This window comes from Lathyrus oleraceus, chromosome 4 (genome assembly GCF_024323335.1).
Source record: "Lathyrus oleraceus cultivar Zhongwan6 chromosome 4, CAAS_Psat_ZW6_1.0, whole genome shotgun sequence".
Taxonomy (NCBI): domain Eukaryota; kingdom Viridiplantae; phylum Streptophyta; class Magnoliopsida; order Fabales; family Fabaceae; genus Lathyrus; species Lathyrus oleraceus.
Genome location: NC_066582.1, coordinates 300,206,672 through 300,231,172, shown reverse-complemented (window position 1 = coordinate 300,231,172; position 24,501 = coordinate 300,206,672). Strand labels below are relative to the sequence as shown.

The 24,501-nt window shown below is 31.8% G+C and overlaps 1 protein-coding gene across 1 annotated transcript; it reads right to left on the bottom strand.

Annotated features, from left to right (window-relative positions):
• On the bottom strand, positions 1–24,501 carry LOC127137208 (F-box/LRR-repeat protein 13). Its single transcript, XM_051063691.1, has 4 exons — positions 24,416–24,501; positions 1,143–2,136; positions 665–808; positions 1–562 (listed from the first exon to the last, which is right to left on the bottom strand). Exons 1-4 carry the CDS (start codon positions 24,499–24,501, stop codon positions 251–253), a joined length of 1,536 nt encoding a protein of 511 aa, XP_050919648.1. The 3' UTR covers positions 1–250.

Here is a 24,501-nt window from a genome sequence, read left to right as displayed (position 1 = left end):
AAATTCAATTCATGTCGAGAGAACCTTTATTCATTTCATTGAAGTGTTTGGGGGAACTCCCTTTTGTTCACTGAACTCAGGGCTCCTAAAGAGTGTCCTTTTAAATTTTTCAATTGATTATTACATATAAACCATAGTACTAGTGAATCATAAACTACAACTTAACATTTCCATCACTTATTTATCCTCTACATTCTCTCAAGATTCTCCTTGACTCACACTATCACATAAACTCCATCATCACTTTTGTCTACAAGATTAACAATTCCACTAATGATCTAACTTCTTTTTTCAGAAGAATTTCAACCTTGTGCCTCCCAACCATGCTCCAATTCTCACTAGCTTCTGAACAAACACATTTACCATTTCCAAGGTAAATTCTTGGACGAGGATCAACTATCATTTTCTCAAGTGAAATTGCATTCCTTAGGAGATAAATTGCAATTGCAATCTCACTTGAGTGTCCTCTAATTCCTGTTATTGTTATTTCCTTCAGATGATTATGTGGAGATTTGGGAAACCAATGTGTTAACTCTTCATCAATGTTAAAATAGGTTCTTAGCTGCAAAAAAAATTGAATTCATAATTACAAATAAAATAAAATAAATAAAAAACTCAATAAATTTCAACTCATTTATGCACTCATTGAAATTTACATGCTTACATGAAGCTTAAGTTTTGCAAGAGTTGGACATGCATTGAGAGCAATTGGTATCCATGAAAGGTCTTGTCTAAATACAGCCACTTTTATAACTTCTAGATGCTTCAAATTTTGAAATGTGTGGAATCTATTTGTCATAACCTCGCCCTAAATAAATAAATAAAATTACATATAGAAAAATATATCAAACACTTAAAACAGTTATTAATATATAAATGGATTTAAGCATTTATTAAAACACTTTAAGTTTGCATAATATTTTTTATTTAAAATCTTGATCCTATTTGAATTTAAGCATCCGAAGAGGATTTGATTTTTTTAATCTCATTTAATGAAATAATACGCGCTTCACTTTTCCTTCAATAAATTTCAATTGTCAAATTAATCTAACTATTAAGAGTTAGATAAATGCGATTGAGATTCGACTATAGAGACATCAGAAAAGTCGAATTCATATTTCAATGAAATATTAAACACTTACCATACAACTGCATTCAAGGAATAAATTCTCGAGATGAGGAAGGTTAGTGGAAAGTTTGCAAACTAGCCAATTTTCACCATTATAACCTTGAGATTCAATGACTCGACCAAAGAAGCTTTTAAGCATAGGGGTGTCAAAAAAGAATTCAACTTTGCCTCCAACATATTCCAAAGTCTCTAAATTGTTGCATTTGAGAATAATTGCCTTCAATTGGAGACAAAGGTTCACTTTCAAGCACTTCAACTTCTTGCAAAAAGAGTATTCAATTTTCAAGTAATTCATATTATAACATTCCGAAAAACTCAACCATTCAAGGTTGTTGCAACTCGACAATAAAATCCGAATATGTTCTTCAGATTTCAAATCAACTTTGAAGAGATCCAAGATTTCGAGTGTACTAAAACCATTACATGATTTTTCTGGAGCAAGTACGCAATGTCCTAAGCGCAAACACTTCAAAAACGAGTTGAACCAAACAATGTCGTCACAAGGAAAAACATAGAACGAACCATCATTAGGAGCACTAAGATGATCCTCTTCAAACAAACAAAGATCAATCTCCTCTGCATTTCGTTCAACCACAAAACGAATCCATTCATCGAGATCACTACAACCATACCCTTTACTACGAAACGTGAAACAAATCTTTAACTTGTCGATTTTTTGGACATTTGTAACACGCGACAAATATGTGTTCACATTACTCACAAAAGTAGAAGCTCTCTTCATTTTGATATTAAAAATCAACACTTTGCTTAATTGACATATATTGTGAAATGAGTAATCTTTGACTAACATGTTTTCTGAATCAAAAACAAGGTTGGTTGGGTTGGTAAAAACGTATCTCCAATTTGAAGAAAGAGCACTTGTTTTGACAGCTTCATTGATCTTAAGAGAAGATAAAATGTTACACAATAAACTACAGGGTAATGTACTAATATAATCTTGATTAGTATTTTCTACTACCCTTTGTTTCTTCATTTTTTTATTGATACTTTCTCAAAACATGAGAAATTGGAGGCCGTAGCCAAAAGGGGAAGGTAACCATGTATCAAAAGGGTATTTATAATAAATGGTTGTGAAAGGAGTACGGCAAAATCAAAGTGTAAAATTTGTCTTTATAGATGAATGTGGCTTTAATAATAAGCAAGATAGGTTAGAATATGGTCCCAAATTTTAATTTGACTATAGTACAACTAAGGAAACAATAATAATATAATAAATCCTCCAACCATGCCGGCTATATTTAGTATATGAATAATATCAATTAAGATCTTAATCTTTAGATTTGATTAGTGTCATCATAAAATCTTCATTTGACATATTAGTGTCCTCATATGACATATGGGAAATGCTAACTCCGGGTACTCGTTAATAGACTTAAAAAATGTAAGTTAAGTATTATTCAAAAAATTAAAAATATTAAAAATATTTGTATTCAATGTACCGAAAACAAAAATAATCAATATTTCTGATTCTATTCAATGCACTAACATAAAATACTTTTTTAATTAGGAATCCTTAACAAATATCCCTCAAACACTGGTTAGCATGATCCATAATAATATTATATATTAATAAAAATCAAGATTATACAGAAATAACGGACAAACATACAATACGTTATATCGTTATCTTTTTTTGAATGACAAAACCAATCTTCTTAAACACTACATTTATTTTCTTAGGTGACACTCACTCTGATTTTTGTTATATGTCGTTGTCAATAAAATATTTATATTAAATTGTTAATTGTTTTATAAACTAATAAATTATTAATCTTATTTTTTTATAATATTTAAAAAAAAATCTTTTTAATTTTTTATTTTAAGAATTTTTTATCCAAATAACTTAGTTTTTCAAAAAAAAAATCCAAAATAACCTACGTTTTAGATTAATTCTCAAATTACCCTACTTTCTAAAAAAAAAACATAAATGCCAAGTGAATTGGCGCCTACCCTTAAATTTAAAGAGGAGATTTCAATTGAATTGGCTTCTGCACATGGTACTACCAATCCAATTGGCGCTTGTCTGTAAAGAATTAGAGAATGCGTCAATTGGTCTGACACTTGTGTGTATTGTGTAATTTTTTTTTTGTATAAATAGAGGTGTGGTATGATTCATTTTCTACATCTCTTTTCATTATATTGCAAACATTGTTCGTCTTCGTCGCCGCTATGGGAAAATGATTTATTCGAGTGACAAGCCTCCAATGGAGACGCTCTTCTGGAACATCTGTGGTTTCGAGCAACTACAGAGTAAATGGTTCATTGGTTAGACTGAGACATACCTGAAGGCGAACAAATTAGAAGTATTAAGAGACAAGAGTCGTACGTGGGTGGATGCGAGTTAAAAATGATAAGGATGCGAGGGAAATGATGTTTGGACCAAATGATATCAGTTTGATTGTTGCAATCAGTTAGAAATATCGTTTTTAAATGTTGTGGTTAAGTATTTTTATCTGTTTTGATATTTGTTGTTTGTGTTGTTTATTCAGACCTGTTCGTTTTTAAGTGTGTTTATGTTGGGGTGATGTTTGTTGTCAACATTGTTGTAACAAAAAGTTATTAATATATCAAAATCAAAGGTTACAAAAATTGAAAGGAGGTACTAAATTATAATGCATAGGTTGCTCCGAGATTAAGACATTTTTTCTTATTATATCCGGGTTGACGACATATACTACATAATCTTATCATTTTATCAGCCATATTCATTTCTGTTCTAATACGTGTGCTATTTGACGACATATACCACTTTTTTGCGAAGGTTCTTGTCTTTGATTGCACGTATGAAGTTTTATGCGATATGTCTAATCCAATAAACATGGGTGCAAGGAAGATTATGTCATCCGTTATCATGATTATTGTAAGCATTCTCAATAGCAACATGTCTGTCTAAAATCAAACAGAGATTGGCTTGTGGAGCGACATGTGTTCTAACATGGTGTCCATATCTAAACTTGGATCATGACCATGAAATTAACGAACAAGATGCAGCTGTTTGGACTACATGCACATCGATGATAAGGTTCACTGCTGTGAAGATGCATCATAGTGACCGTGTTAAGTTGCAGTTCGATATGCTTCAACACATCCAAGATCCCCCGATAAATCTTGGAGAATGGCATATACAAAAAGTTAACGATCAATGGAACTTTAACCCTTGGCAAAGCTTCACTAGATCTGAGTGTCAAAAATGGAAGGACCGATAAGACCATGTCTTAACTGACATTGTGATGTCAATCAAAGAAAAACCAACTCGTAGTTATATGGCTTGGTACATATCGGTTGGATTTAAGTTCCTCACTGAGGATATATGCCTATACGACCAACGCCAATTGGCTTACACACAAGAAGGTAAAACATCTAACCCTCCACAACATTGCGTGACCGGTTACTCACAACCATCTATCCATCAAAATTATTGGTCGACAAACAGAAAAACCTACGACATTAACATGTCAAACACCCAACCACAATACCAAGAGCATACCACGTACCACCACCAACAAGAAGATCATCATCAAATCATCTAACATCTTTATGCACCAAACACATCACCCTACCATAGCCTCCTTAGCCAAAACACTCAGCGATCATTTAACACCAATCGTCCCTCCTCCTACCATAGTCAAGAAGCCCAAACATCACAAAATCAAAGCATGCAATAACCATATGGCTACCAAACACCACAACAACCATTTCAACATTTCCTCGACGCATCATTCACACCAATGTAGCCCTTCAATCGTCTCGGTCGCCCTCCAATAACTCATACATAGCCTAACTACTCTGGTATGGGTCATGAACTCAGTTATGGCGGTAGCACTTCATTGCACACACAAGACTACGCAAATTTGTATGAATATCTTAGGGAATCTCTTGTAAGGGTGGTGATGTTCCTGGACCCTCAAATACTTAAACACCTGGGGTGAATTATCAACGTGGGTTAGGGTCACACGTTCGAGTAGCTAGGGGATGTGGTACCGCGGAGGTCGGTTAGGTCATCTTGGTCAACGACATTAGTCTTTTTGGTATTCGTATGTAAACGCATATTAATATTAATACCAATTGGTCTGATTTCGACTTTTATATAAAATGTACATTGTTTTTCAAAAAAAAATACACAACACACATAGGTGTCAGACCAATTGACATATTTTCTTAAACATAACAAATAGGCGCCAATTGGACTGACAATACTAGGTGCAGAGGTCAATCCAATTGGTGTTACCTCTTTAACTTATAGAGCAGACGCCAATTCATCTGACATCAGTTCTTCAAAGTAGGTTATTTTGAAAAGTCATCTGAAAATGAATTATTTTAAGTTTTTTTTTAAATGTGGATATTTTGATAAAAAAAATCTTATTTTAACTTCTTCATATCATTAATGAAAAATAATATTTAAAATTTTTTGAAACTTTGAAGGTGGTTATCTAGAAAAATATTCAGTCTAACAACAATATTGATATTGTTAGATGAACTTAATTTGAAGATAGTTACTAACGTGAAAAATGTGATGTTATGACTCAAGAGTAACTTATAAGTAAAAAGATATATTAAAATGTAGATTGTCTAATATGAATCCTTCAAAAATTGATTAGAAATAGATTCTTACATTTTAGTAAGAAATTAATTTTATAAATAAAAAATATAAAGTTTAATAATTTATTAAAAAATTTAAGGGTTTATATTAGACAAGCTCCCAAAGTAATTAACAAAATATTTCATGTTTTGTTTCTATGGAACTCGGAATAATCGAACATATGATTGTGAATAAATCAGAATTACTTTCTCTATCGTTTAGCCCTTAGTATTGCCGTTGAGAACAATAGAAATAAAGTTTACAAATGACAAATATTTAACATTTTTTAATTTTCAAGATTCTTGGATACCTTCTGATAAGAGGTGACAAATTTATTACTAATCTCACCACTTTTATAATCTCTATTTGATAAAACTCTTTTTGGGGGGATGACAAAGGTACATTGATATTCAGAATTGTATTTTTTTTAAAGAATATATAAACAAAATTTTGAAAATGTTGACAAATGATGACATGATTATTAATACAATTTTTGGGTAAGCAAACAAGACACATAATAGTTTCACTAGAGATATATTTGAATTTTTGGTGTGAAATATGTTTTATTCCTAAAAATATGTTATTTTTTATCTTTTATTTTTCTAAAAAAATTCAAATATTTTTGTATCACAAATTTAAACTCCACTTTAAAAACTTATATATACAGGAAAAAAAATGAAATATCTATGTATCCTAAACTGAAATGAAGGATGATTAGTTTGGTGATGAAGATCTCTCTTATAAGATTTTTGATGTGGTTGAGATGGTTTTTCGATGGACAGAGAAAGTACATGTAAAAAAGTTAGTATTTCGACGCTCGAGTCAGTATGAGATTAAATTAAAACTTTGTGAATCTGAGTTGCATCGTACTTTAGCATGACTAAGGGTCAAGCTTATATATGGGAGACTGTTGTCACCATCTCAAGATTGTTGGGCATGGAGCGCGGGCGGACTGGATGATGATCCAATGGCTCAGTATCGGGGAGTGCATCAGTACGGTGTTACTTGTGGAAGGACAACATGTACAACAACGTGAGGAGTACTTTGAAGAGATTGAGTCGATCTTGTAGGCAATTTATCAGCCCATTTCAATAACCCATCAAGTCCTTGTCGTCAGTCAAGTAGCAGGGACTATTGATGTAAAGGTATTTGAGATCGACCCAAACAATCTGAATTGTGGTAATCTCATAGGTGGAATGGAGGTTCCATGATGAGTCAAGTAGTTAGCATAGGCAACATGTGCATATGAACTGGGAACTTGTAACTTTTTACCATTTTTTAGAGTTCTTCTTTTCCCGAGGGCCTTTTTAATGGAACACTTGCCCTCGTTTTGTCTTCTTTAGAGAAATTTTCAGATTCTAGTTACTCGTCCAATTATCTGTTTGAGCAATCAATTTCTCCGATCAAACTTGTTTAAACCCAATGTATTTCCTTTTTCTTGCATTTTCATTTATGAAATTTTATTTGAGTTTGAATATGGAAAACCAATAAACTCTTTCGAAGGATTCCCTCTTTTAGAATGTAGTGATGTCGCTCCACCACCGAACTAGAAGTGATCAACCCCAATGATATAGATATGGGGTCGTTCTCATACTGATATGTAACTATCACTACAAGTAAAAATGCATCTTGCAGCAATTCTAACCACCGTATTATTTGCGTTTCGACGATTTTTCTTATGCAACAAATGTGTGTGTCCCCGACATGCTTTGCGACGATTTAGAAAAATATGGTCCAACTGTCATTAGTATGTGACGGTTAATGACCCGTCTTAAATAGTTATTTGCGGCGGTTCCAAAGTATCATGAATTTTATTTGTTGTTTTCAATGTTAATTATGACGGTTTCAAACACTCGTAAATGTGAAATTGTGACACTTGAATCCGTAGTATGTTTTTTTAGAAATCTTTAATATAATATATTTTGTAACATAGTATAGTGATGCTAGTTATTTAACTTGCAACAATTTAAATTATTATTGATTAACGTTTACTATAAATAATTGATTTTTATTGTACTAAATTTTTATTTTTGGTAATATTGTTTTATCTTTTTTTCCTTTAAATTTTATTTTTATTTTTTGTAATAATATTTTGTCTTTTTTTCTCTAAATTATTATTTTTATTTTTGGTAATTTTTATTTTATCTTTTTTCCTTTAAATTTTTATTTTATTTTTAAACAATAATAAATTAACATAAATTTGTATAGACTTAGACCTAACATTTTAATAAAATGAAATTGCAATCACAAAATTCTTTTATCAAATAAGCATCGTAATAATGTCAGAAAAAGTAAGAGTTTCATAATCATAATGTCATGTAATAGAATAAATTAAAAGTATATAAAATCCTAATCTTATTATAAGTATCATAATGATAAAAAAAAATTATACTCTAATTAGTTCTTAGCAAAGTCTAATTAGTCCTTATTGATGTTCCATTATCTTCAATTCGATAACTAGAATAAGAAAAACGTCTACCATCTCCGGATGATTCTAAGTATGATCCCTGAAAAAAAAATATATTAAAATAATATACTCATTAAAATAAAACTCTTTTTCTTTAACTTTTCAAACATGATTTACACTATGTAAAAATTCACTAATATTAGATTCATAAAAAATAATATACTTGTCTTCCACGAGAATTTTGCATTCGCGTTAAAAGGGAAATTTTCTCCTTTCTAGCATTATCAATTTTTGAATTATTTTCTTTAAGTGAAATAATTTCTTTATACATTTCCTTTATTCTTTCATTTGCTTCAGAATAGAAAAGTCTAATTAGTCCTTATTGATGTTCCATTATCTTCAATTCGGATAGCTAGAATAAGAAAAACGTATACTATCTTCGGGTGATTCTAAGTATGATCCCTGAAAAAAAATATGTATTAAAATAATATACTCGTTAAAATAAAACTTATTTTCTTTAACTTTTTAAGCATGATTTACACTGTAAAAATTCACTAATATTAGATTCATCAAAAATAATATACTGTCTTCCACTATAATTTTGCATCCACGTTAAAAGGGCAATCTTCTCCTTTCTAGCATTGTCAATTTTTGAATTATTTTTTTAAGTGAAAAAATTTATTCTTATATTTCCTTTATTCTTTTATTTGCTTCATAATAGAAAAGTCTAATTAGTCCTTATTGATGTTCCATTATCTTCAATTCGATAGCTGGAATAAGAAGAATGTCTACCATCTTCGGGTGATTCTAAGTATGATCCCTAAAAAATAAATGTATTAAAATAATATACTCATTAAAATAAAACTTATTTTCTTTAACTTTTAAAGCATGATTTACACTATATAAAAATTCACTAATATTAGATTGATCAAAAATAATATACTTGTCTTCCACTAGAATTTTGCATTCGCGTTAAAAGGACAATTTCCTCCTTTCTAGCATTGTCAATTTTTGAATTATTTTTAAGTGAAACAATTTCTTCTTACATTTTCTTTATTCTTTCATTTGCTTCAGAAGAAGACACTGGTCTCGAAGATCTATTAATTTGAGATGGTGTTACTCCAAGTCTCATACAATGAACATATCCCGGATGTTATTTTCCAAAGATATTCCCAAATGCTTCATTTTCAGACAAAGATTCCTGAATTGCAGCCTATAATTATTTTTGTACACCAAAAGAGAAAATTGAGTGAGTTATAAGTGACTACAATTTTTAAGTATAACATTGTTAGTCTAGTTGGTGTTCCTGACACAAGCAGAAAATAGTCAAAAAAGTATACAAACTTTTTTCTAAGTAACTTACAATTAGCCCAGTGGCAACCATGTTTATTTTGGTAGCCTAAGATTATAACACCTTAATTCCTTGACTCGATATTTAGCAAAATAATTCAATTTTAACTCAACATTTAGAGTGCCACGCGTGTTTCACCAAAAATAAAAACCAACAAAATATAATTTTGTGAATTAATCAACGAAAACATTAAAATTTAACATATAACTTCGCAACAACAAATGAATAACAAAGTGGCTCAACAACTTCAAAGTGAATAAGACATGTAACAACAAAATACATATAGCACGTCTCCATTGCTACATATTAGAGCGACTCCACTAAAGAACCAAATGATATATAACTAAAGAGGCCTGAACACCGTCCTCTAGCTCAAGCAGTTACTCCTATACTTGATTTTCAGTACTCCAGGGGAGCATAAACACCACAACAAACAAACAGGAGTGAGAATATGCTCAAGCATATTGATGGTGCAAAACATAGAAAGGATAGTATATTCACATAACTCAACAAACACATCACATATTCATAATAACGAAACATTTCAAAATACTTTTATTGTATGCAATGTGACCAACAATCTTGTCTCAATGCATGTGGTACCAATTTGGACATCAGAGATATGTTACTGATTTTCGTCCATACTTGCTCTCGGTCCTCTCTTCTGAACCATAGCCCTCCATAATATTCATTAATTCCCACTACTTAATCAATAACCTTCACTGATCTCATTATTGAAATCAACTACTTACTCCCGATCCCTACTTCTGAACTAGAGCTCTCAATAATCATCACTAATCCCCACTACTGAATTAGTAACACTTCACTGATCCTATTACTGAAATAAACTATTCTCTCCCGGTACCCACTTCTGAAATAGAGCTCACCATAATCGTCATTGATCCTCATAATTGAATCAGTAATGCTTCACTGATCCCATTACTGAAACCAGTTACTCACTCCCGGTCCCCACTTTTTAACTAAAGTTTACCATCAAACTGAATTTCGTACACCATGATAAATGGACTCAACAACAAGATGCAAATATGATCATTCACAATTGGCCCAACTTATAACTGTGTACACCTCTAATAAGGTCATCATCTTAACATAACAAGTATGATGCACAATTATATTCAATAATAAATAATCGTACAATGATATCCATATTCAAAATGTTATTCAATTTCTCATAATATTTTATCACGATAATATTATCTCAATATCAACATCCATATCAACATCATTATCAACATCCCTGCTCATGGGGAAATCATAAATTCAATCAATCAGAACAATCATAAGAAAATGTTTTCATCGTCATTAACCATTAATTTGTGTTACACAACAACTAACACATTAATAATCACGTCTTCAAGTACACTATTAACCTCTTAGGACCTTACCATGTGGTAGTAACATGCATTAGCTTTCCAACACTTCAAAATGCGCCTCAAACGGAGTCATGTAACTCAAGTTATGATGAAAACAATATATGAACCAAACCAGCCATGTCTGATTCAAATCATGTTCTTTTCCTGATTCGAATCAAATGAGTCAGAGGCATTTTTTTCCCAATTTTTTTTTACCTGTGATTTGAATCATGTTGTAATATTGATTCGAATCAAACCTGGCTGCAGCGTTTTTTTGCTAAATTTTCACGAGATTGTCACTCCCAAACAAAATTTCTCCAACCTAGACTTATCTCACTTCAGACTGCACATGAGTAATCACACCTACTCATATAGCACATCAATTACCACACATATTTGACATATTAACATCGATTTATCACAAAATCATTAATCTATTTCAAATCTAAGAACATGTTTATCAAACCAAAACCCCATGAACATAAACATTCAAACTCAGATTTGCACAGACACATCATATTGGAAATTCATCAATAAAAAAGGGCACACATTTCATATAAATTACAGCAAGTATGATAAGTTTCACACAGTCTCATTTAAAACTCATAAAACACCAACAATTGGGTAAGAGATAAGGAAACCCTATAGGAGGACGAGGATCTATCTCTATCCTTCATGCATTTGACACCCATATAAGAGTAGTTTTGCCCCCACCTCAATTTTCAGCAATCTCCAAGCTCTAGCTATGGCTTCCTCTTCCTCACAAACCCTTGATTTTGCGTTTTGCCTCTTTCTCCTACTCTCTCCAATTCATGCACTGATAAAAACAATGCTCCACTAAACCTCCTTTTTAACCCTAACCTAATTTTTAGATTTTAAATATTCACTCTTCCCCCGACTTATTCTTATTTTCACCTCATTCTCTTATTTGTTTGAATAATCCTAATTTCCACCAAATTCTCATGAATTCCCTCTTTTTAAAATTATTTTAATGATTTAAAATTAACTAAAACTCTAAACAATTCTCACCAGTCACCATAAATCCCACAAGAATATCCAAGTACACCAATAATTAATTAAAACTAATCAATCATATAAATTCACAAATACACAAAAATAAATAAATAAAAACAAATTAAAAATTCAATTAAATAATTAATTAAAAATTCAAAGTGTTACAAAGGTCGCCAATTGAATCTCCCATGTATCAAATTTAGTTTTTATCATTTTATTTCGCTAGAATATACACAACAAAGATCAAACACATGTGTGGAGCTTGAATTCCTTTTATAATAACCATACACTATTCATAATCACTTAAATTATTTTGATACATTTAATATATATATATATATATATATATATATATATATATATATATATATATATATATATATATATATATATATATATATATATATATATATATATATATATATATATATATATATATGCAGTTTAAGAAGCGTTGTAACTAATAATGGTGGTTCTAAAACCATCGCAAATATGTTTTAAGGATGTTGTTAACAAACTGCCTCAAATTCTCTTTATTTTTTGAAAACCAATAGGCAAATAAAAAAATTGTCGTGATAATCATTGGAAAACACATTGGAGGGCGATTTTAACACAACGGTTGCAACTTATGTGTCGCAAAACATCTTTTTTCTCTTAGTGTATCCTTGGAAAGGACATGTGAATATGTTATGGGGTGTGTGGCATCCCCATGTAATCGTTATGGGGTTTGTTCTCCTGGATTCATGATACTCTACCCTTCAACGACTTCGAGGTTGAAGTATTTAACCACTTTCGTGGGGACCCATTCACAATTGCATCCGTCCAATTGGGTGTATGTGAAAGTTTTTCAAAACTGTTTTGAATCTAATAAGAGACGTCATACGGTGACCTTGTTAGTCCATTTGTTGTAAGTTATAAGAAAACATGTTGATATGGAGAAGATATCCATCATTTATCTTGGTTTAGTTTTGATGAAGACAAAAACTAGTTAAAGAAGAACAAAGTTGAAATCTAGCTCAATCGAATTTCAAGATTTCAAAAGTTATTTGATGTTAAATAAAAATAAATTGATCATGAAGCAAAGGTGTTCAATTACAATTCACATTATGTCTATCCTTAGATGCTCAAAAAATCATTCATCTTTTCATCTCTAATTTCTTTAAGCATTCATGCATCAAAACCACTTAATTCAAGCCTTTACAAAGCATATTTTTAAAAATATATAGGGTGGTAATCGGTTACCCTTTTAGTGCAATCGATTACATACACATTCTGCCAGAAATTTTAAGACGTTGAATCTGCACTTTTTATGTCAGGTAATTGGTTAACCGATTTAAGAAATCGGATACATGATTGGTTCTGTTTGATTTTTTTTTTAAAATCTACCTTTTGAATCAGGTGTTCGTTTAACCAATTTAAGAAAGCCTGTACAAAATAAAAAATTATATTTTTCATAAACCATTGTCATTCTAAACTATTTCAAACCTTCACGGTAATGTCCCAAACTTATGCATCTATTCATAGAGGTTTCTTAGGATGTATTTAAGGAAAAGTACACTAGTTTTCAAATTACGTCTTTCATTCAAATTTAAATACAATTCAAATATGTTTTAAGTTATTCATTCATCTGAAACCTTGAAACTTTTTTTTGCATATATTGTCATATCTTTGCAAAATGTTTCTGAGCAATTAAGGTTACTATATTTGAATTATACATTGAAAGAGAAGATCAATCTTTATCTTGAAATTCATTCAAGATTCAAATACTTAATATTATTCAAAAAGTGTGTTGTAGTGTAATCATTCCAAGGTTGTGGTGATAAGTTGTTTGTTGTAAAAGGTTCTTTGTATTGGTGTAATTCAAAGTCCACCATAGCGTTTGATGTTCATTGAAAAGGTCCTTTGATTCAGGGATATTCAAATTCCACCATAGTTTTGGTGTTTATGCTAGATGATTGTAAGAGTTTTGATGTGATATTTGTACAAAGATCAAACATTGCTAAAAATCCTTAAAGGTGAGAAGGGACCAGATGTACCCTTGCTTGATAAGGGGAACTAGTAAAAATCTCTTGTGTTCATTTATCATGGGCAGTTTATATTGCTAACAATATATTAGTTTCATATTCAAAGAATTAGGCAACCTTAATTGGGCAACCTTAATTCATCCCCTCTTATGTTGCATCTCATAGTTACAATTGACATTAGAGCATGTTAAGATAACTTGCTCCTTGATCAGGGCAGATATGGCTTCCGCAAAACTGTTCTTAGCAGATGGTGGCAACACTAACAAACCACCATGTTTCCTTGGTGAATACTATGATTTCTGAAAAAACTTGTATCCAGATGTACTTAGAATCACATGGTGATAAAATATGGAGTGATGTTAAGGATGGACTTTTCATTCCTACAACTGTCATAAATAATATAGAACAACCAAGGGTACAATGTTTGTGGAACGATAACAACAAGAAGAAGGTGTTGTAAGACAAGAAGGAAAAAAATATACTTGCATCTACTTAGGAATGACAGATTCTTCCGAGTATCAAATTTTAAAAAAAAAGTCAAGGAAATATGGGAAACATTGGAAGTAACAAACGAAGGAACCGAAGAAGTCAAAAGATCAAAGTTGAACTCTTTATCTCAATAATATGATTTTTTGATAATGTTACCCCATGAAAATATTCTTGATTTGAAAAAGAGATTTACACACTTGACAAAACATTTGATGGCTCTTGGGAAAACATTCACAAATGATTATTTATATCTCAAAGTTCTTAGATCATTGTCTAGAGAAATGCAACCAAAAGTGAGGTAATATCCGAAAAGAAGATTCTTTCTAAAATTCTATTGGCTGCATTATATGGAAAACTTCAAGAACATGAAATAGAACTTGATCTATTGGAAAGAATAATTGGCTCATGATAAACTTGAGAAGCATGAAGGACGTGAAATTAGAGTTAACTTCCTTGCTTTTAAGTCTAAATATGATACCGATCAAGAAGAAGAATCTCAATCCAAAGATCATGAAGATGATGCACTAATCAAGAAATTTGAAAAATTCTTAAAAAGGGAAAGAAAAAGAAAATTAGTCAAAGAAAATCATCAACTTCAAGAAAAAATTTACTTGTGTTTGAATGTGAAAGAAGATGTCATTTCAAAAGTGAGTTCCATACTCTTTAAAAGAAGATCAAAGTAACCAACAAGAAGGATAGGAAATCAAAAAGAGCACATATGGCGTGACAAGATAATGAAGTAACTTAATCTATATGTTAAGAACAAGAAAACATGTCATGAATGGCTTCACACCATTATGATGATGAAGAAAATGAAGTTAGTGATCTCGAACCATCTTATGATAAATTACATAATATTTTTCCTAAATTGAATACAAAATGCTTGACACTTTCTAGAACATGTTCAAAATAATTTTATCTCTAGACAGTAATGTGAATGCATCTTTCCGTTTAGATAGGTTTTTGTATGATGTCAAAACTAGGAATTAGCGTTTATTTATATTGGACGGTATCATCCGAGTCTAGATGTGAATTTTAGCGTTCTTACATTAAGGAAATGGTTTGGAAAGAGATTGTGCATCAAAATATTGTGCCATTCATGAAAAATTGGTTTTAGGTGAAAATTTCACATTACAGGTCAACACATGCGCGGAATAAATCGCCACATAACTCATATGCAAATGCATATGTCAACACATTGTAGGAACAAGTCGGCACATACGCTGCACTATTAAAGCCTGTAAGGTTCTATTTTATGTGCTGACTGAACAGGTCGACTTATAGGCAACATATTATCTTCATAAGTCGACACATGACCTCAGACAGGTCGACACATTCCTTCAATAGGTCGACACATGGCTCATACAGGTCGACCTATTGAACAAAAATGTTGAAAAATCACTCTTGTTTTCGTTAATTTTGCATTCCTTTTTCTCTCTATTGGTAACATACATATAAATACCATATACATGCATCATTCTCTAGTAAGGTTTCTAGAGTGAGTAAAACCTACATGAATCCAAGATTTCAAAGCATCTCATTATATTCAATTTAATTTATGCATACACACAATTGAACTACACATAATCATATTTTGATTGGCTGCCATCTAGATTAGGATTGATAACATCCAATTAGGTTTATTGTAGAGAGAATATTGGGATGAGATCTTTGAGGGATTCAAATCAGAAAACCGAGGTGGGGTTTTCCTTTAAGATCTTTAGGGTTTAAAGTTTTTGGACAAGATTGTGAAATTCGGATTCGATCGAGTGAAAGCCTTGGGACTAGGTGTGTCGTGCAAGGGAGTAGTGTGAAATAGTGGATCGTGTTGACAAATCTTGGGTTCAACAAGTGTGCGCTTGAGATTAATTCATCCGGGTGAAAGCCTTGAGACAAGGAGGTCGTGCAAGGAAGTAGAACTAACAGGTGAATTGAAGCGCCATTCTTGGTGTCTTAATCAATATTTGATTAAGGTTTTTGGAGGTGCTAGAGTCAAGAACAAACTTAGGGTTTATGGGATTTGATCTCTCATCTCTTATATACATATATTTGTAAAGTAAGATTTATTATAATAATATCTCAATTCGAATTCGAATTAAGGGCAGACGTACCCATAGTGAGGTCGATTGGGGAATTGCCTAAACAAATTCTTGTGTACTCTCTCTCTCTCTATCCATCTCTTTTATTTTTCGATTCACAAACTATCGATTGCTTTGATCATCGGATCAACATGATTTTGATCATAATTTTGATTACATTTTGAATCTTGTGTTTGTTGTATTGATCACAAACCATTTGGTTGTGATTGGATTTCTTAGAACAACAAACACCATATAAAATTCCAAACTTTGTTTTTCGCACACCAAGTGTTTGGCAAATTTTTTGACTTAGTTTTTCATGTGTGGATATCATTGGAGATAGACTTTTACTATTGTAGAGTATTCAATTAGTTGTGCTTAATTATTATTGATTGACTTATGGATTATTATCATAACATTGACACCTTTACGCATATCCGGGCTATTCAATAGTAGGTTCGATTAGACAATTTTTGATCCGAGAAATATTTGAAACTTGCTTTTGCATCATAAACTTTTCTAAGTCAGATTTCGGATAAATTTTTAACTTGGGATTTATTCACCACTCCCCCCCCCCTCTAGATCCAGGCCTATCGTTTAACAAATGGTATCACGAGCTCCGATTGTTTCCGGTCTTACAATTTTCTTATTAGATAATGGTTACCGAACTTATAGGTCGTATGATAGACCACCTATTTTTAACGGCAAAATTTATGGCTATTTGAAAGCTTGTATGTGTATCCATGTCAACTTTGTTGACAAGGGTATATGGGATGTAATCATTAATGGTCATAAGGATAAATTGCACGAGAAACCATGGGTATATGGGATGTAATCATCAATGGTCCTAAGGATAAATAAAGAAAATATGAAAAAAGAATGAGAAAAGGAAAAGAAATAAAAAGAATATAAGGGCGATGGGGGTTGAACCCCTGACCTTGGGATTTTAATCCTTAGGCCGATAGCAGCTACAATGGTAAAAAAATGGTGAATGGTAAAAAAAAATGAAAAATAAACAAGACATATTAATTTCAAATTTTTTATCATTCACCTTTTTTGTAAGTTATATATTACCTCAGTTTTTTAATAAAACTGAGGGGAAAGTCCTTATTTTAACAACACTCAAGATATTGCCTACAAATCAGTCCACGAGAAACTCTCTACATCCACCATTATATATCTTGTTGTCTTTCTTGTGAAAGAATTTTCCATGAAAATATTTTCTCAAGATAATGAAATCTTTGAACAAATCTGTAGGATGTATTGCAAGTGCAGAAAAAATTCCAATGGTTGTTATAGATAACTTATCATAAATTGGATGCATGCAATCCATTGAACTTGAAAAGATTTGTTGTTCTCCAAAAATCCATTGTCAAAATCTGGATTTGTTTAAATAATGTATTTTAATATTTTGTGTAAACAATGTACTTTTAAAAAATACTTATTCCCCTCAGTTTTTTAACGAAACCGAGAGGTATATGTCACTTGGGATGAAACATATTTTATTGTATTTTTTTTTTACAAAAAGAAACACATTATACCTCAGTTTTGAGAAATAACTGATGCAAAATATAATCTTGTTTATTGAGTTTCTTCATCGTCCTTAAACAAATCCTTGTCTTCTATTTAATGAGTATCAACACTCAAGATATTGTCATTAGTTATCCACATGAAACCTAAAAGACATTATAAAAGAATTCTGAATATTAAAATTTGATAATGAAATATTTGACATAAAAACTTTGAAACTTAAAGAAGCGTTTATTTTATTTGGGAAAAGTTCTCTAGGATGGATTGCAATAGCAGAAAATTATTCGGGTTCAAGGTTTGTGTTTTTAAATAATCATATAACTGAATATTTATTTTATTTATCTAACTTTTTTATATCAGAAACAAATGAATGAAAAAGTCATAGAGAATATATTGCATCCAACATTTGAGCTTCCCCAAGATCAATGGAATGGGGATCCCCAACATTTGTTCTTCCCCAAGATATTCAACTTTTGTTTTTCACCGACAGCGATGACGATGAATCAGATTCAATTTTTTTAAATATATTTTTACATTAATATTATGTGTAAACAATGTAATATTCTATGTAAATAATGTAGTTTGTGAACAAATTAATTTATTAATATTCCATGTAAACAATATAATTAGGGGTGGCAAACGGGCATGACCGCCCCGTTTAGGCCCGCCCCACAAAAGTCCGCAAAAAAATGGGGCAGGACGGGGTGGGGAAAGCCCGCGGGCACTACACTCTTTAAGCCTAAAAATGTAAAATTTTATGTAAATGCACGTGCTTGCAAAACCCCGCGAAAAAAATGAGGCGGGGCAGGACAAACACATTAGAGGGTGAGGGCCTAATATTAGAGGGTGAGGGCCTAAATCCTTGGCCCGCCCCACACTAAAGTGCAGGCAAAACGGGCATGCCCAACGGGCTGGACCCGTTTTTCCACCCCTAAATATAATGAGTATTTAAGAAAAATTATCTTTCCCTTTGGTTTTGGCCATAAACCGAGAGGTATGTGGCGCTAGTTTTGAAAATATAAAAAAGTTATTGTTGGGGATCGAACCAATGACCATTTCAATCATCCCTCAGTTATTATTAAATCGAGGGGTATAGTAGAGTTTTAATGACCCTCTTTGTTACCTCGCCTCTGTAACCGAGGTTAAATCAACTTCGCATCTGAGGTTAAATGTATTTTTTGTAGTAGTGTTAATCATCCTTCTCGTAGATTGCAGAAGGCTTTTAACAGAGAGCATGAGTTTGAAATTGCTCCTAAACCTTTAACAGGGGATGAAGTTTTTCACCGACAAGAACAACTTATTGTTTTCTTTGTAAAGAACAAAAAAGTCCCATTGAGAGAAATATTTGGAAAAAGAGATCGGTGTTCTTTCATCTTCTTTATTGGTCTAACATCGATGTAAGACATTGTCTTGATGTGATGTATGTGGAGAAAAATATGTGTGATAGTTTGATAGGAACATTTCAAAAAATTCTAAGCAAGACTAAAGATAGTAATAATTCACGTTAGATATGGTGGAGATGGGTATACGACAACAGTTGGCTCCAGAAGATAGACGAAAAAGAACTTATTTGCCTCTGGCATGTCACACTCTATTTAAAAAGGAAAAGAAATTTTTTTGCGAGTGTTTGCATGGCATCAAAGTTTCCCAAGGTTACTTATCAAACATCATGAAACTTGTATTAATGAAAGATCTCAAGCTAATTGACTTAAAATCTCATGCATGTTATGTCTTGATGCAACAACTTCTACCAGTGGCTATCTGTGGAATCCTTCCAAAAAAATGTAAGAGTAATTATAACCAGGTTGTGCTTACTCTTCAATGGTATATGTAATAAAGTTATTGATTTCAAAAATTAGATGAATTAGTAAATGAGGCTCGAATAATCTTGTGTCAATTGGAGATGTATTTTCCACCATCATTTTCTGACATTATGGGTCACTTACTTGCTCATTTTGTCAGAGAAATCATACTTTTTGGTCTAGTTTATTTAAAATGGATGTATCCAATAGAGTGATACATGAAAATCTTTAAAAGGATATACAAGTAATCATCACCGGCAGGAAGCTTCGATCATTTAAAGGTACATCACATAAGAAGCTGTTGAGTTATGTTCAAACTATTTATCAGAAGCAAAGTATATATGAATTTCAAAGTCTCATCATACTAACAGATATGGAGGTAGAAGTACTCAAGGTTAAATTTTAAGTCAATGGCTCAGGATGTAATTCTTCCAGCAAATCTCTATTGTATTGAATTGTCTTGATGAAGTTCAACCTTACATAGCTTCTCACAAAGACTTATGAAGAAAAAATATCTCCGAATGAGTGACAAGTCATTGTTGACAGCAAGAAATTCATAATTTGGTTTAATGAAAGGGTTTTTAATGATGATAGTGCATCCGAGATAATTAAATGGTTGTCGCACATGCCAAAATTTAATGTGATAACTTGGACTACATACGACATTAGTAATTTTTCCTTTTATACAAAAGCAAAAGATTATCATAGTACAACTTGAAATAGTGCAGTAATGGTTAAGGCCGAATCCACGTATTTATCTAGTTCGAAAGATAAGAATACTATATTGGAATTTAAAGTGTTCTATGGTACCATTGAAAATATTTTAGATATTGATTATGTTATTCTCAAAGGTACTTTACTTAAATGCAAGTGGGTTCCCAATAACAATGGTGGACAAACTAATAAGTTAGGATTCATACAGGTTGACCTTGGTAAGACAATTTATATGGCCGAATCATTCATCATGGCTACTCAAGCAAAAAAAGTTTTTTGTGTGACAAACCCTTCAGACTTATTGAGGAGATGGTTAATTATTCTCCAAGGAAAATACATTCCTCATAGTGATGAATATTTTGATATTCCTTCCACTCCTTCTTACGCAAATATAAGTGCCTACTTTATATGAAGAAGTCGATAGAGATTATGTGCATGTTATTAGTAACGATCATGAAGAAGGCATATGAGGAAATTAACAAGTATTTTTAATTCTATATTCATAATCTATTGTAAGTTAAGATTTCTAAGGTTACACGTTAACAAGTATTATTATTTGAAATGTTGGTGTTTAAAGTTAAGACACCAAGAGACAAGACACCAAGACACCAATATACTATTATTTGATGCAATGATGTGTAAATTGTAGGTTATTTTGTGCCATTTTGGTTTTGATATGTGAGTAGGGTCGTCTTTGATGGCGTGAAAGGCAGGCTACTGCACAGGACCTCAAATATTTTCGGTAAAACTGTACCTAAATATGGCCTAATAAATCCTTGTCACTGATAAAAATGTGGTCAAATAAGGCCTCTAATATTTTTTTCTTGGTTAAACTATGACTAACCTACACATGGCCTCAAAAACTTGAGATGGCTCTTGTAATATACAATTTTTGGTTCTTGGTGTAATTTTGGCTTTGATGTAATACAATTTTTGGTCTGATACGATTTACAAATGAGTGTGTTGATGTTTTTGGTCTGTTACAATTTAGAAAAATTCAGGTTAAAAATTTGGGAATTTTTTAAAATAAGAAAATATATATTAAAAAAACAAATAATTTCACATTGGTTGTTTAATACAATCGTTGTTATAGGTAGAGTGCTATCCAGAATAATAAATGCCAAAAATGGTGTTGTTGGGTATCAAACTCATGATCTATAAATATTTCACTACGGTTGTTCAATACAATTGTGGTTTTAGGTAGCACATTTTCCAGTTTACTACAACGACCAATAGATTGTGGTTGTAAATAACACACTTACAATCACAAGCTACCTAACAACAAACATACAACCGTCCTTATAGGTATTTCACAACTGTCGTCATATGTGTTTTTTGTAGTAGTGTCAACCTAAACTTTGTTATCAAGAATGATGTCGTCCCCCATTGGTTTCTAACCGAAAGGTTTCAAACTAATTGGGTTAATGGCATGCTTTTTCATATGATCCACTACAAATAAACCCAGTTTCAAACTTATAGGGAGCACTAATCACCAAATTCTTGGGTACCTTTGATGTCGATACTATGGGAGTAGCGGTGAAGTCATTAAATAACAAGATCTAATACTCCTTACTCAAAAATATGAAGAATTGCATCCAACATTGAGAATTAAGACATTACTCGACAAATGAAGAAGAATATTTATAAGATCTAGACACAATAAACACAACAATAAACAATATCATAAGGATGTGCCAACAGAATGGTCTAGCCATACTGAATCTGACCAAAGACATTGAAGAGATCAAGAAAATCATATCAAATAATAATGATACTTATGAAAATTAATAGTCTCACTTATGTGTTTTATTCTTTAAGTGTGTTTGCTTTACAATTTTTTGCACTGTTTCAATTACTAAAATTTTCATGCTTTACGTATTTTAATTCCATTATAATTTGAATCAATGAAGTATGCTTGTTTCCTATTTTGAATTCTTATATGAATATGTGCCTGCATATTTATTTTCTCGCCTTGCATGTATTACCCGCCTTTTTGGTTATCACAAAGGGGGGATGTATACTCCCGGGGGGATAGAGTACACATTCTACACATTTGAGAGGAATTTTAAACACTCCAATTTTATATATTTATCTTTCCTTTTATAACCTCCCTTAGAGATGCTTTTTCTTCATAAAAAGGATGGAAAATATGGAACTACGTCTTTGCAAGTTCAAACAAGAAGTGATCAAAGCTAAACAGATCATACTTATCATGGTTTGGTTTTGATGATGACAACTTGTGAATATGAAACATTTGATGACAACTTATTTAGGCTCAATCTAACCTTAAATAATTAAGATAAGAAAGTATGCCAAGTGGTTAAAGATGCATAATATATTTTGTTCAAGCTATTCCTTCAAATCAAGCTGATGAACTAGGGGTTTAATGACCTCTGTAAATATCCTTGGTGATGCAATCCAACTTGAATATATCTCAAGCCTCATATTCAAAAGGACTCAAGAAAGTTCTTATATGATTGATATATTCGGCAAAGTCTTGAAGCTTCAGAGTGTGAAAGAGATTAAGTTTAAAAGCTCACTTGATCGTGTCTTACTAATCAGTGTTTTGTAAAAATATAAGGGAATTTTCATAAGTTATTATGGCTAAATTATACATTCACTAAAACCTTTTCTAAAGCCTCTACTTTTCAAAGAAATCAACCTAAAAATTATGTAGAGCCTAACAAATGAATTGAGAAATGTCATGATGATTAGGTAACATTTTTCAAACTGCCCAATCGAATTGAGCGTTTTCCCAATCAATTGGATAAGGGAAAATTGCACCTATAATCGGTTGTGACAGTGTATTAATGAAGAATAATGGCACTCTATCAAAACTTTCCAAAATGGCCATTTATAATCGATTATTTAGGGCATCCTATTAATTTGTATAAGGACCTAATATATTGGACCATTATTTTGGCCCATGGATCCTTTCCTTTATGTGTCAACCTCTTATTTATAAATAGAGGTCTCTCCCTTCACTTTTTCACATCCACAATCTTGAGCTACCTTACTATCCCTTCTCCCTATCTCTCTAAAAAATAATTTTCTACTTTTTCTCACTTGAATTTAGCCATAGCACTTTGAGAAAGCCCTTGTGTGTATATGAGGAACTTTTCTTATGGAAAGGGTATATTTGTAAATTCAACAAGAGTTATATTTCTCTTGAGTGAATATCTCTTATTAGGGACTGTTTGTTTGGGTTTGAAGCTAAACTCATTAAAAGCTTTGTTTGGGGTATTTAGTATAAAGTCATCGTTTGGTTCGTGAGCTAAGCCACTTATGGAAAATATCTCTTTGTGGGTTCTTGAAGATAACCATTGAAAAATAATCTCATCGTTTCATGAGCTCATTCCGGTGTAAAATCTCTACTTGGTTCGAGATCATCCTAGTTCTAAATCTCAATTCGGTTTGTGGTTAGCATGGGTAAAACCCCACTTTGGTTCATCATCATCCAGTGTAAAACCCCGCTTCGGTTCAGAGAATATATAGCTTAAAGCTTTTGTTCGTGTTTGGATGGAAGACTAACCGCTTCAGTCCATTATTCAATGTTTGGTTGGAAGTTAACATGAAACTTCATTTTCCTTGTATAAGGGTGTTTGTGAGCTTAACCTACTAAAAGTTCATAAGCATTACTGGATAGTCTTAAGATCAAATCTTAGGGAGAGGATTATGTCACTTCATTTATATCGAACCTCTATAAATTCTGGTGTCATCTCTTTTTTCATCTTTTTTATTTTTTCATATTTTCTTTCTGTTGCTATTATTCAAACGGTTTCTTAAAAATGTTTTTAAACTCCGAAATTTTTAAAAAATATATTATTTTTAAATTATCGTTTTTCAAACCCCCCATATTTCACTCCCCCTCTCTTGCTTGTGGAATCATACGTTTAGCACATACAAGTCTTCATTATGGCCATCATATGCTTCTAATCCTTGCATATTATTGTTTTTCACATTAGAAGTCTTGTATCTTTGAACATGCAT

Bases quoted from the DNA above. Each gene is read 5' to 3' on its own strand.
- LOC127137208 (XM_051063691.1), bottom strand. From the start codon at position 24,501: ATGCATGTTCAAAGATACAAGACTTCTAATGTGAAAAACAATAATATG. The intron at 2,137-24,415 runs GTATGTGCTAAA...GTTTTGAGAAAG, and splicing joins GATGGCCATAATGAAGACTT to TATCAATAAAAAAATGAAGA. The intron at 563-664 runs GTAAGCATGTAA...TTTTTTTTGCAG, and splicing joins TTGCAAAACTTAAGCTTCAT to CTAAGAACCTATTTTAACAT.